Source organism: Parambassis ranga, chromosome 8 (assembly GCF_900634625.1).
Source record: "Parambassis ranga chromosome 8, fParRan2.1, whole genome shotgun sequence".
Taxonomy (NCBI): domain Eukaryota; kingdom Metazoa; phylum Chordata; class Actinopteri; family Ambassidae; genus Parambassis; species Parambassis ranga.
In genome coordinates, this window is record NC_041029.1 from 11,479,998 (window position 1) to 11,492,622 (window position 12,625).

Genomic DNA, 12,625 nt, shown 5'->3' on the forward strand with positions numbered 1-12,625 from the left:
CTGACTCGCTCCATAGTGTCTATAACAGAATATGGAACACATCCTGCCAGGTTACAATCAGATATAGGCTGCACCTGCTGAAAAATAAACAAATAAATCAAATAAACAAATAAAATAAATAAACAGACAGATAATAAAAAAACGAAGCTCCTCCTTAAAACATTTTTTAAAAGATGTAGACATGTGTCAGCATCAGTGGTATTGGAGGTAGCCTAAATGGAGAAACTGGTTATCTGCTTGATTGTTTTGTTTTTGTGTGCTGTGGAAAAACACTGGACACGTATCCAGGTTGTTTTATTTATGTTTTTTATTTTGGCGCATCATTTCCTTCAGCGTGACTGTTTGGTTTTGTTGTTATCGCTCCCGACCTGTCACACATCGTTTGGACATGGTCCACCGCACACATATCTCAGAGTGCCCATGCCCAGTTTGATATAAAAATAAACCCCACAGTTGGGGCGTGTGGCGCATTCGCCTTCAACCAACCTCCCAAGAGGAAGGATGAGTGTGACAGCGAAGGACAGGACGTAACCAAGGGTTTCTGAGACAGAGTGGTCAGAAAGGTGGAGGACTCTGCTCCGATGCTCTGTCCAGGTACATTTCAGTCAAAGCTAAACATTAATTCTCAATAGATTATATTTCTTATTCACTTATTTAATTCCATTTCTGCGCATAATGCTCCACGTGTATCCACAGACCAGGGCTTGGTGAGGCTGTGAGAATGATGTGAATGCTGATCTGCGGACCAGGAGCGAGCTGTGCGCCTTCACTCTGCGGCTGGACCCGTAAACTTCAAGGTAGGTCTGCTGAAGATGACTGACACATGGTAGAAAGGTGCAAAATCCCATAAACATCTAACTCTTGTATTCAAATACCAAAAGTCCCTTTTAATCGATTCTAAAACGTTTTTGTGCCTAATGTCCTTAAATGATAACTTAAATCGGTCTTTGTGACTGACACGAGCTTCTGACGGGCACACCTCCACCTGCAGGTGCGGAAAGCTCCAGTCAGCTTCTCCTTTACTGTATCCTGATAAAAATCAGTTCAGACTAATGCTGTGTATTATAAAGATGGATGGTCATGGGAGGCCAAGATGCAACTTACTGTTGTTCAAATTGCTTATAATGTTAATGCTGGTTCTGTAGATCCTTATATCCTATATATGGGGCTCTAGCTGCAGACCAGTCAGGGTGCACATGTGACCCCTGTCCACCAGAGGTGGAATTTGTACTTCTTTACTGTATTTAAGTCATTTTTTACATGAAAATGTACAAAATGTTGCTCGATCTACACAAAATATGGATTGTGTTGCTCTCTGAAATTTAAACCAATCAGGTGGCTCTATCAGCTCCAGTGATAGTAGAGCTGATGTCTGGCAGCAGCACAGCAGTAGATAGACTGTCACTGGCCTCCTGCAGCTAACTGTACCATTGAACATGGATCCAGAGTCAGCCTCCACTGAACTGAGCCACCAGTGGGCGTATTTAAAAGATATGTTTGAGTTTAGAGGGCCCGAAAAGCGATTGGTGGATAAACAAGAGCATTTAGTGTCGGCCTCAAAGAACAGATTTACTAATAGTGATATCTCTAAAGGCAGAAGTGTTACCAGGAGCTATATCTGTGTTTATCAAAATGGCAGCACCTAGATATTGAGAGACTCAATCTCACTTCTACTTCTACTTTTAAAGTTAAAAAAGAAAGAGGGGCACATGGAGCACAAATGTTTAAACACCATACAGAAACACAATATAACTGATTGAATTGTAGCAACCCATATTCATAAAGAATGTAACATGGAATCAAAACACACACACACACACAGTGACATTTCATATACTGTATAGCCACAAATTGAATCCATTCATACTCTGCCTTTTATTATTCCTTGTGCTAATAATAAAGTCAAAATATAAAATAGAAAAATATAAAAATAGAAATCACACATTAAATATGTTTGTTACATATTTTGTGTGCATCTATTTTATTTGTGTGAACATGTTATAAACAAGTACTGATATGTTGAGAAAATCACAATTGAAATTATTCTATTGTTATTGTTTTTTATACTGTAATAGTCCAAAATTATGTAAAAATGCATATTGCAAAGATTTAGTGAATCATTGCCTGTAGACTAGAAACATGAGGAAAGCACTGCATGACAGTAAAATGATACATTTCTAACACGCTTTGCTAATGACCAGAGAAACACACAGACACAGAAAGAAGCCTGACATGTGGCTATAACTTCTGAGAGGTGTGTGCAGTCAGACGACACACAGGATGCTTGTTGTGGCACATTTTCTGTCATACGTCTAAAGTCTTCAGCCACTTCTTCATGTACACAGCCTAGGTTTTCTGACTCGTATCTATATGTAGGTCAATTATCCACACTGTATATTCATTTACTCACGGACCAACTAGTAATCTTTTATCTTCTCTTATTCTTGGCTGTAGTCTTCATCAAAGACACCAGGATGTTGTCAGTATTCCAAACAATGTGGCGATTTGAATTACAGAAAATATTCATGGACCACAGGCAGTAGTACACAGACCACAGTCAAAACGCTGTATAAGCTGCACACACTCACTCTGCTTCATTCTGATCATTCTGATTTCACATGCACCACAATAGAAACGCAACACTAATATTATTTCATTTTCAATTAGAACAGGTCTTAAATATAACTAAACATACATCAAAATATATTTACTTTCAAAAATTATCAACCAAAATTATTTCCCTATAATTTGCCTCCAACAATGCTCATGGCTCACTTCACTTCGTCAGTCATCGTGGAATACACGGTGCACAAATGAACCTGCTCGCCGGAGCAGCTGTTTACTCCTTCTGTCTCTATCTGCTTAGCAGCGCTTATATGGCCCGTCAGGGCAGTGAGGGGCGCGTCGTGGATCATGTGACCGACCAACGTAGATCTAAATTATTATTATTATATCGTTTGATTTACTAAAATTATTTTGGGCCACACAGACTGTCACACGGAAAAACAGCATAAAAACATCACTCTGGGCATGAAGAGGCAAAGGGGCCTCTGCCCACCCCCCACGTGCCTGACTTTAAGTAAATTTATAGGTAAGTAGACTTTTACTTTTAGCACTTTCACATTCTGTTGGGCAATTGTACTTTTACTCAAGTACCAAGCTTCATACTTGCTGCTGGAAACTCCTACAGTGGAGCATCACAACAGGACCAGGGCAAAGGAGGGGGGTGGCCTGGTCCAATCAACTGTGTAGTTGGAGAAAATAGTGGAGGCAGTGTTCTCATCTGGATGTTGTTTTGACATGTCGCACCAATAGTTGTAGACCACGTCCACTATGTAAATATTCTCTGATGACAGTGCTCAGTGTCATCAGGACAAAACAATATACATAATATATATTTTAGCTAATATACAGATCACTTTGAGTAAAGAACCTGTCAGTCACAGTATAAGAGCTACAATCACTCTTTCATTAGCTGTATTAGAGCTCAGAAGGACAGTCACAGCTGTAATCTGTCACTTACAGATGATAGTTGCTGCAGTCAGCATGACGCACCGTGCAGTCTGAGTCTATCAAGCAAAATACAAGACTATACACGTCAGAATGAACACTTTACATAGATCTTCTTCTGCAGCCCTGGACTGACCTGAACCATGGACGTTCTTCTGTTTGGTGATGACAGATGTACAGTATAGGCCTATAATGAGGTTAGAAAGATGGAACTTCTAGGCCTGAGCACTTCCTCCACTACCATAGCTGCTTTAAAGCTGCAGGACACACACAAAGAGAGAGAGACAGCCCAGTTTGGATGCAGTTCATTCTTTTATTCAGACTGACAGAGAATCTCAGCCCGCGCAGCCTCGCGCCATCTGCTCCAGTTTATCTGTACTTCTCAGACAGGGCACGGGCCAGGGCGGCCAGGAACTTGTCCAAAGCCATGTGGGCCTCAGGGCTGAATTCGTCGGGGAACATGACGGCCAGGACGACGAGGATGTTGTGGGCGAGAATCTGAGGGGAAAATATGATCATGATGTTACAAACATGCGTCTAAGAAAAACATGATGTTGGACAAATCTTGAGATTCTTCTCGCACATAGAACACTACTGAAGAGCTCCTCTTAATGGAGTATTATAATACCGCACCATGGACAGAGGACGTAACAATAATCAGGACTTTGGTTGGATTGGTGACTTCTGCTCCTTGAGTGCAGGGTTTGGTGTTTGGGGAATTCTACGCCTCACTGCCATGTGTCAGTCACCTTCAGCAGACTTACCTTGAAGTTAGCCGGGTCCACTCGCAGAGTGAAGGCGTGCAGCTCGCTCAGGGTCAGCAGACCACTAGAGAGATCGTCGATTTTGCCCACAGCCTCACCAACACCAGCCATCACTTTAGCTCCGTGCTTCTTCACTGGTGCGGAGCCGGCGCTCAGATCCTTCCAGTGGGAGAAGTAGGTCTTGGTCTGAGGGTACACAAGGAGCATCCTGAGGAGAAGGGAAGAAAGTAAGAAATACAAAAAAAAAATACATAAATGAAATAAAATCACATATTTGGATGACATTTACCTGGACAGAGCGTCACAGCCGATGTCCTCCGCCTTTGGAGACACTTTGGCCCATAACTGCCTGACAGCGTCCTTGTCCTTAGCGTTGAGACTCATCCTTCCAGCTGGTTGGGTGGTTGAAGTTGAATACCGCGTTCAGCCCTAACTGTGGTCTTTTATACATGAAACTGGGCATAGACACACCCGGACCACCTCCGAGATAGTTTGCGTACATTTGGACGACATCCAAATTGTGCGTCCCACCTCGCACGAGATAAGAACAAAGCTATGGTGGCTCTGAAGACAAATACGTAGGACAATAACTGGGAGGAATGTCAATGTAAACAGTGTCCATAATTCAATGAAATTAAAGTTTTACTAATCAAATCCCAACATGAAATCTGGCTGTGCCAAACATGTGCCAAACCTTTATTTATACTGTCCAATCAGCATAATCAACCCACACTTCTTTTAATAAGAGTCACCTTGGAGCCCATCTTTTTTGGGTCACACATTTGGATTAATATAAACATAATGTTGGACTTCGATTCTCAGAAGTCAGAGACGTTTTACTTTTGACATTTGATGACGCACGGCCTTATCTAACCTCCCCAGAGGAGTCAGATAGCAGCCTATAGCATCACTAAGGGCACAGTGTGGTGAAGACTTCACTCTGCTTCTTTACGCTGCGCTGAGCGCGACTCTGATGTTCCTTCCCAGTGCTCCAACTTCTAAAAGGAACACAAAGCAAAAGCCCAGGCAGGACGTTTGGACCTGTTTTAATTCTACTCTGGTGCTGGCACTGGTCACCACCACCACTAACAACAGCAGCAGCAGATGAATGAAGCAACTCCACACGTAGAGACACAAGGGTCAGAAAACACTGCTGATGATGATGTGCTCAGCGCCACTGCAGAGGTAAACATCTGTCCAGTCTGAGGCTGCAGATTTATTTGGGGCCTGTGATCAGAGGGTTTCTCAGGCTGATAAGACTAAGTCTGATTTCTCCCTATAATGACGTTAGTCAATCTGGCAGTGACCCAGCCAGCGGGCAAAGTGAAGCAGTGATTTGACCACTCAGTGGGTCAAATCTAAGGTTAGCATCCATGCCTTGATTAGGAGGTAAAGACTTTAACTTTTCTCAGAGTAATTAAAATGGGCCAAATCAAAAATATGTTTTATGTGATGCATTTTTAAGTAAACAATCCCGGGCTAATTCAAGACATTTATATTAATGTATACAATCATTCAAAACTAAAACTAAAATAAAACAGAAAGTTCACATGCACTGGTGCAGGAGGAGGCGATGACACGTGGACACCTGTAAATATAACTGACCCACCCACCGCCCTCCGCTGGACGCGGAACATCCATCTTGTCTTCATCATCTTTCAGGGATGAGCACACTGGCCAACATCGGCATCGGCCAGTAAGATGAAGATAAGTTGACCGTCACTGTTTCCCAGTTTCAGTCACCCAGTCTTTTCTTTTAATTATGACACAATAAAAATGTTTAAAAATCAATAAAAGAAATCAGAAGAGTTCTATAACACACATCCTATAGTGGCCGTTTCACCACAACCGGCCACGTAGTAAGTGTAGGTAAGACTTTCTGACGCGTGTCCTACTGAAGTGACAACAAAGTCCTGCAGGTCCGAGAACAACGTTTATTTTACTTCAATATTCCAGAGCATAAACTCGATCCACTACCGAGCACAAAAAGAGGGCTTATCCATCTTAATGTTCTTAAACATGCTCCTTATATTGGCTTCCAAACAGGGCTTTACAGAGTGGTTATACACGGTCAAAAACTTATCACGTTCCACACTACACTTTTTCTGCTGCGCAGTTACACACTGCTCTATATATTGTGACTGCTACCTGTGGAATACGTCATATCAATAATCCAATGAAAATGCACGCTGTCACAGCAGTTAAATCACAATACGCGTATAATAAACCCAGAAGCCATATAAACTCAAACATTAGATAAATAAAACATCATCCAAACATTCAATTCCTATATTAAAACTAAACTTATTACTTGACTCTTACACATCCCAATGAAATTATACACTACCACCCACAGTGGCCAGCAGCGGAGCTGTCCTTGGTCCTCTGCTTCAACAGTGACCACTAGAGGGCAGCTTTAACCAGTCACAGGCTGTTTCTGCTCTCAATGCAGCCTCCAGGACAAACAGCCACACAACGTTTCTGCAAACCACAGATACACACACCCAGAACATTTCTGAGACTGACATGCATCTCAACACTTTATCACACAGAGTGAAAAAACGTGACATATAAACGTATCGACAATGTACAGTTGGGGAGCTTTTAGCGTTTTTGCGCAGTGGATGCAGACGGTAAGAACCATTTAACCAGATGAAAGTCCATCACTTTGCAAGAAAGTGTCAATAGGACCTGACTCGTTGCCATAACGACGCAAAGATAGACAGAGCGGGCCAACACACTCCCAAAGCACACAGCACACAGGCTGGCGACATCTCCTGTGCGCCTGTCATAATTTATATGGCCACAAGAGGGCATCATCACAAGTCAAGCATTGCAGTCCACAGTCGGGTTCATGGAGAGTGAAAGTTAATTTTCTTCCAATTGGCTTCTGTGCATATTCACCACGGTGACCCATTTATAATACAACACATGGCTGAAAAACAGCTGCATGTCCAGATGATTAATCAAAAAGATTAAAGTGGTGGTATTTTGAGTGGTTGTTGTGTTCACTTGTGATTACACAAGTGAAGGGAGCCATTATTAGGCTGAATTAAACAAAATAAACCCATCAGAGAGACAGCAAAAACACTGATGAAACCAACATGAACTAGAACTGTACCAGAATGATGGTAGAAAAAGTATGGGGAAAGAAAAAAGTAGCTGATGATCCGAAGCAGCACACCTTCAGTTAAACATGGTGGAGGCATGTTGTTGCAATGGGAATGTATGGAACAGAGTCACTGGTTCTTATTGATGATGTGACAGCTGATAGAAGCAGCAGGATGAATTCTGGAGTGTAAAGATCTATACTTTCCGCTCAGATTCAGACAAAATAACATTTATAGGACTCTGCTTCTCATTGCAGATGGATGATGACTCTAAGCAGACAGCAACAGCTACCCAAGAGATGAGAAGAAGTGGGAGATCATTCACTGGTCAAGACAGTCCCCAGATCTGCTCATTCACCCAGACCCAGCATTCAGTCATGTCTCTGGGGTCCAGACCACATGCAGTCATTGATCCAAGTGTTAAAGCAATCCCTATGTGTTTGTAATGACATTGGAACTAATATGTAACTATCATCTGAAATATTAAGCTGCCACCAGTAAACCAAATAAAATGGTCATATTTCCAAACAGCTTCTGTGTCACAATCAGATAATAAGCTGAGTTTCTATTTCTGTCTCACAAACAGTCTTATCACTGCTGCGGGTCATAACACACACTGCTACTGCTGCAGCAGCTGGTCACCGGTCTTGTTTTTGTTGTTCTCTCTCGGTGTGACATCCATTCATAAGCACAAACAGTGTCTTAAAACATAAATCAAGTAAATGAAAATAAACACATAACTTGTTGTTTGTCAGAATTTGTGTTCAAAGAGAATTTCAAATAAATATGAATAGTTTTAAAGTCATTTTGAAAATGCATTGTCTGTCAACCCTTCAGAATAAGACTGTTAATGATAAAAAACTACCATTTCAAAAGGACTTTCCCATTCCAATTTGTTTGTTTTTGTGCTTAATGTTTTAAATATTATAATATTTTGAAAACATGGGGTTAATATTTTAAGACTTTTTTAAGCCATCAATAATAATAACAGCAGACTTTTTTTTACAAACACCACAGAGCAGGTTTGACAAAATGGTCAGACAACAGGTGTTTATGTTTGCATTGAAGAATTTTATTGTATGCAGAGCAGTCATGATGCATTCAATCACTTGTGACGTCGCGGTTCCGCTTTGTCCGCTTCTTCCTGTTTATCGGTATTTCTCGGCCAGGGCCAGAGCCAAGGCGGCCAGGAACTTATCTACCGCCACATGGACCTCAGGGGTGAAGTCGTTGGGGAACATGATTGCCATGACCACGAGGATGCAGTGGGACAAAATCTGTGAAAACAAAAGTTCATCACACAGATGTTACACACACATGGACCTAAGCGATACACCAGTCCTCAGGTGTTTTGGAACCACATTGCTGCTGTATTGTTTCCCGCACCTTGAAGTTGGCCGGGTCCACTCGCAGAGTGAAGGCGTGCAGCTCGCTCAGACTCAGCAGACCTGCCTTCAGATCGTCGATTTTGCCCACAGCCTCACCAAAACCAGCCATCACGGTTCTTCCGTGCTTCTTCACTGGTGCAGAGCCGGCGCTCAGATCCTTCCAGTGGGAGAAGTAGGTCTTGGTCTGAGGGTACACAAGCAGCATCCTGAGGAGAAAGAAATAAAAAACAATGTAAAGTGATCCACAAATGATCGTTCTCCAGCAGTCAGTATGGCTCACAGTTACCTGGCCAGAGCATCCATGCCGATGTCCTCCCCCTTTGAGGACACTATGTTCCAGAACGCCTTGACTGCGTCCTTGTCTTTAGGAGTGAGACTGGTCATCTTGTCTGTCAGCTGAAGACTGTTGTGGTCTGCTGAGGTGGTCGAGCTTTTTTAAGCTTGCAACCGAGTAAACACGCCCGGGAACTCCTCCAAGATAAGATGCACAGGCGTCCAAGAGATTAACAAAATCTAACAATGGTGCCTCTGAATCTTTCAGCGTGATACAACAGGTCAGATTAATTTAAGTTCCAGTGACACACAACGACAGACAGGGGCAATTTAGAGGCACATGTCAAAGAGTCAGGACGCAAACACAATTAAAGCACAGCAATGTAGAATCATTACACTATAAATGGAACTGTTTAAAAAAATCGATCAAATATTTACGATTCAAAAAACATCATGTCAACAAAAATGAATTTTGTGTTTCCATTGATTAATGATGCTTCTTGCATGAGCTTTTCTTTCATTAAATCAACGTGTCAGGGAATCTTGCACGTTATTCATTTAAATTATATATCTATGTCTTAATAAAACTTATTAAACACTTCATAAAACTATTTCAGAAGTTTTTAGTTGTGTTAAAATACAATAATATCACAGTGTTCCTGAATGTTGCGTGCGTATTACGCACACCAAAACCAAATAAATAAACCATTCTGGGCTGAAGTCAACATTTCAAAACATATTAGAAGTCTTAGAAAAATGAAAAACATATATTTTAATATGTTTCTACTTCGCCTCGCTCTTTTCTATTTACAGCTGTGTCAGATAACAGTGACTTTATCTGTGTGTTTATCATGGTGCAGCCGAGCTAAATTTAGGTTACATGTTCAGCTGAGATAACGCTATCAGTACCGTTTGTTGACAGATCCAATCGCCGCAGCCTTACTTTAAAAGTTGCATCTGCACTAAAACAGTTGGGACACTTGGAACAGTTGAACGTTGAGTGGACAGGCTTCAAGCGCTCCGCCATCCACACCAAGTTGGACTGTGAAGGAAAATCACGTCGCGCTGAGCACACTGCTCTCTGTGAAGCTGCGCGTGGAGCCTGATACCTTTAAGGTATGTAGATTCGGGAAAATTGGAACCATACTTTTCGTGCGTTCTGACGCATGCCGTGTTCTGGTACAGCTCCCGGCCCGCTGCCTCACCTTTGTGATTTTAGACTTCACTGGTGATGTTCAGGCAGTTTTTCAGCAGTTCCTGTCTGTGGTGTTGTTGTATTCCATGGACAGACAGTAGTTTAACGTGCTCGTGCAGCTCCACGGTTTGCACACGGTCAAAAAAAAGCATTTTAAAAATAGATCCTGATTTAGGATCAGTCCAAAGTCAGAGATTATAAGCTGTAACTCTGCTTTGAGGAGGTCTTGTTTGAGGTGAAACATTACACCGTAATCTCTGCAGCGTCGTTCTCTCTCCATGTCACACATTATGTATGAATGTACGCTGTGCCAGGTGCGTAAAAGCGCACGACTCCCTCTCTCTTTGGAGACGTTGTGTGGATCCCGCTGCTGTCTGATTGCGCAGGTATGAACAGTAATTACAACACCTCTGATAGGAGCCACAACATGATGTAGCTGTATAACATGCTCTCTGAACAGCTGTTAAACTGACACTCGCTAGAAAATAATTCTAAACTGTTATACTCTAAATAACCAGGCCTCCATGCAGTGGACTGTTGAAAGAAAATCTATGAGTCCGTTAGCTTTAATTTAGTCTCGTGGGAGTAATGAGACTTGAAACATCATTCTAGAGTATGCAGGATCACTCAACATTCCTGATATGTCTTTATGAAATTTACCAACAACGGTGTGTTATTACCTCGTGAAAAAAAAATGAAAACATATGAGGCAAGACTTAGAGGTCCATTTCAATCAGCATAGCCATAGGGCCACCAGGTGGGAAGGGGGGGGGGGGGTTAAAACTACAAACCTACCCTACAAACATACAAACTGGGAATAAATGTGTAAATAAATATTTATTTAATTATTTATTTATGACTAAAATGGCCTCCCATAATAAAGTTATTATGTCTTGATCTCCTTTTTCCTCCACATATGTCCCTTGATAAAGTGATATAAAAGGGTTTCAGCAGGGGTTTAAGCAAGAATCAAAGGAGAGGCGTAGGCGTTGCTATGCTGTGTGGTTTGGAGACTGTAGCAGTGAAGAAAACAGGAGAGAGAGCTGGAGGCAGCAGGGATGAAGATGCTGAGGCTCTTTTTTGGAAGGATGGAAAGGATTAGGACGGAGCACGTCAGAGGGACCGCTCAGGTTGGCACATGGCAGAGGGACCGGGCTGAGAAGGTTTGGACACGTGCAGACGATGGACGGTGGTTATATTGGTAGAAGGATGCTGGAAATGGAGCTGCTAAGTTCTAGAGGAAGGCCAAAGAGGGGATATATGGATGTGCTAAGAGAGGACATGGAGTGTGTGGGAGAAGAGGAAGCAGAGGAGAGAGTTAAGGTGGAGACCTCTGACGGAGGCAGCCGAAAGTGAAGAAGAAGAAGATGATGATGAAGAAGATCTAAACAGGTTTTAGTCACATATCGCTTGAAGGATGCGCATTTTCAAACAATAAGCACATTTTCACCACGTTAAAAATGAAACTAAGCTTTTGCTTAAAATAGGACAATCGATTATTTTTTTTAAATTAATTGTAAAATGAATTGTTTAGCTTTCGTTTAGGTGTGCAGATTTAAAATAGACAGTAGTTCAGCTTTAAAACCACAAATGATCCAGAAACGTTCGTTTTATGCATTCATAGGTTTATTTATCATTTGTATGCAGCGTGAGGTCTGCTCCTGTTTATCGGTATTTCTCGGCCAGGGCCAGAGACACGGCAGCCAGGAACTTGTCCATAGCCACATGGACCTCAGGGGAGAAGTCGTCGCAGAACATGGTGGCCAAAACCACCATGAGGTTGTGGGAGAGGATCTGAGGAAACAAGAGGAGGATCACAGAGGTCATTCACCTTTCATCCACCACCTGTATCTACTCCTATCATACACATTATGTGCATGAGGTCACATGGTCTGGATCCGCACCTTGAAGTTAGCCGGGTCCACTCGCAGAGTGAAGGCGTGCAGCTCGCTCAGGGTCAGCAGGCCCCCCTTCAGATCGTCGATTTTGCTCACAGCCTCACCAACACCAGCCATCACTTTAGCTCCGTGCTTCCTCACTGGGGCAGAGCCGGGGCCCAGATCCTTCCAGTGGGAGAAGTAGGTCTTGGTCTGAGGGTACACAAGCAGCATCCTGAGGAGAAAGGAGAGAATGCAAAGTGAACAGACGGATCCAGAGGTCCACAGCTGGAGGCTGAATGTGTGAACCCAGCCTACCTGGTGAGAGCTTCAGGGCCAATGTCATCGGCCTTGGAAGAGATTTTGGCCCAGAAGGCCTTGACTGCGTCCTTGTCCTTAGCTGTGAGGCTGGTCATCGTGTCGTTGATGTAGTTTGTTGAATAACGTCAACAGCTCAGACCCTCAGGCTTTTATGTGTGAGACAGGGCGCAGGCACCCAGCTCCACCC

The 12,625-nt window shown here is 42.7% G+C and overlaps 3 protein-coding genes and 1 long non-coding RNA gene across 4 annotated transcripts; 1 reads left to right on the top strand and 3 right to left on the bottom strand.

Annotated features, from left to right (window-relative positions):
* Positions 1 to 438: 438 nt before the first annotated feature.
* On the top strand, positions 439 to 7,912 carry LOC114439458 (uncharacterized). Its single transcript, XR_003671067.1, has 3 exons — positions 439 to 594; positions 697 to 797; positions 7,642 to 7,912. It is a non-coding gene; the product is annotated as an uncharacterized LOC114439458 (long non-coding RNA).
* On the bottom strand, positions 3,804 to 4,708 carry LOC114439457 (hemoglobin embryonic subunit alpha-like). Its single transcript, XM_028411399.1, has 3 exons — positions 4,564 to 4,708; positions 4,275 to 4,482; positions 3,804 to 4,008 (listed from the first exon to the last, which is right to left on the bottom strand). The coding sequence occupies exons 1-3, from the start codon at positions 4,656 to 4,658 to the stop codon at positions 3,880 to 3,882; spliced, it is 432 nt and encodes a 143-aa protein (XP_028267200.1). The 5' UTR covers positions 4,659 to 4,708; the 3' UTR covers positions 3,804 to 3,879.
* Positions 7,913 to 8,434: 522 nt separating the features above from the next.
* On the bottom strand, positions 8,435 to 9,188 carry LOC114439456 (hemoglobin embryonic subunit alpha-like). Its single transcript, XM_028411398.1, has 3 exons — positions 9,059 to 9,188; positions 8,771 to 8,978; positions 8,435 to 8,661 (listed from the first exon to the last, which is right to left on the bottom strand). The coding sequence occupies exons 1-3, from the start codon at positions 9,154 to 9,156 to the stop codon at positions 8,533 to 8,535; spliced, it is 435 nt and encodes a 144-aa protein (XP_028267199.1). The 5' UTR covers positions 9,157 to 9,188; the 3' UTR covers positions 8,435 to 8,532.
* Positions 9,189 to 11,848: 2,660 nt separating this feature from the next.
* Positions 11,849 to 12,575, bottom strand: LOC114439454 (hemoglobin embryonic subunit alpha-like). The gene is made up of 3 exons (XM_028411395.1): positions 12,436 to 12,575; positions 12,145 to 12,352; positions 11,849 to 12,034 (listed from the first exon to the last, which is right to left on the bottom strand). The coding sequence occupies exons 1-3, from the start codon at positions 12,531 to 12,533 to the stop codon at positions 11,906 to 11,908; spliced, it is 435 nt and encodes a 144-aa protein (XP_028267196.1). The 5' UTR covers positions 12,534 to 12,575; the 3' UTR covers positions 11,849 to 11,905.
* Between the last annotated feature and the right edge of the window lie 50 nt (positions 12,576 to 12,625).

Excerpts from the sequence above, each read along its gene's own strand:
- LOC114439457 (XM_028411399.1), bottom strand. The coding sequence starts at position 4,658 with ATGAGTCTCAACGCTAAGGACAAGGACGCTGTCAGGCAGTTATGGGCC. Across the intron at positions 4,483-4,563 it reads GGCTGTGACGCTCTGTCCAG|GATGCTCCTTGTGTACCCTC; the intron begins GTAAATGTCATC and ends CCTTCTCCTCAG. Across the intron at positions 4,009-4,274 it reads TGGACCCGGCTAACTTCAAG|ATTCTCGCCCACAACATCCT; the intron begins GTAAGTCTGCTG and ends TTTTCCCCTCAG.
- LOC114439456 (XM_028411398.1), bottom strand. The coding sequence starts at position 9,156 with ATGACCAGTCTCACTCCTAAAGACAAGGACGCAGTCAAGGCGTTCTGG. Across the intron at positions 8,979-9,058 it reads GGCATGGATGCTCTGGCCAG|GATGCTGCTTGTGTACCCTC; the intron begins GTAACTGTGAGC and ends CTTTCTCCTCAG. Across the intron at positions 8,662-8,770 it reads TGGACCCGGCCAACTTCAAG|ATTTTGTCCCACTGCATCCT; the intron begins GTGCGGGAAACA and ends TTGTTTTCACAG.
- LOC114439454 (XM_028411395.1), bottom strand. The coding sequence starts at position 12,533 with ATGACCAGCCTCACAGCTAAGGACAAGGACGCAGTCAAGGCCTTCTGG. Across the intron at positions 12,353-12,435 it reads GGCCCTGAAGCTCTCACCAG|GATGCTGCTTGTGTACCCTC; the intron begins GTAGGCTGGGTT and ends CTTTCTCCTCAG. Across the intron at positions 12,035-12,144 it reads TGGACCCGGCTAACTTCAAG|ATCCTCTCCCACAACCTCAT; the intron begins GTGCGGATCCAG and ends TTGTTTCCTCAG.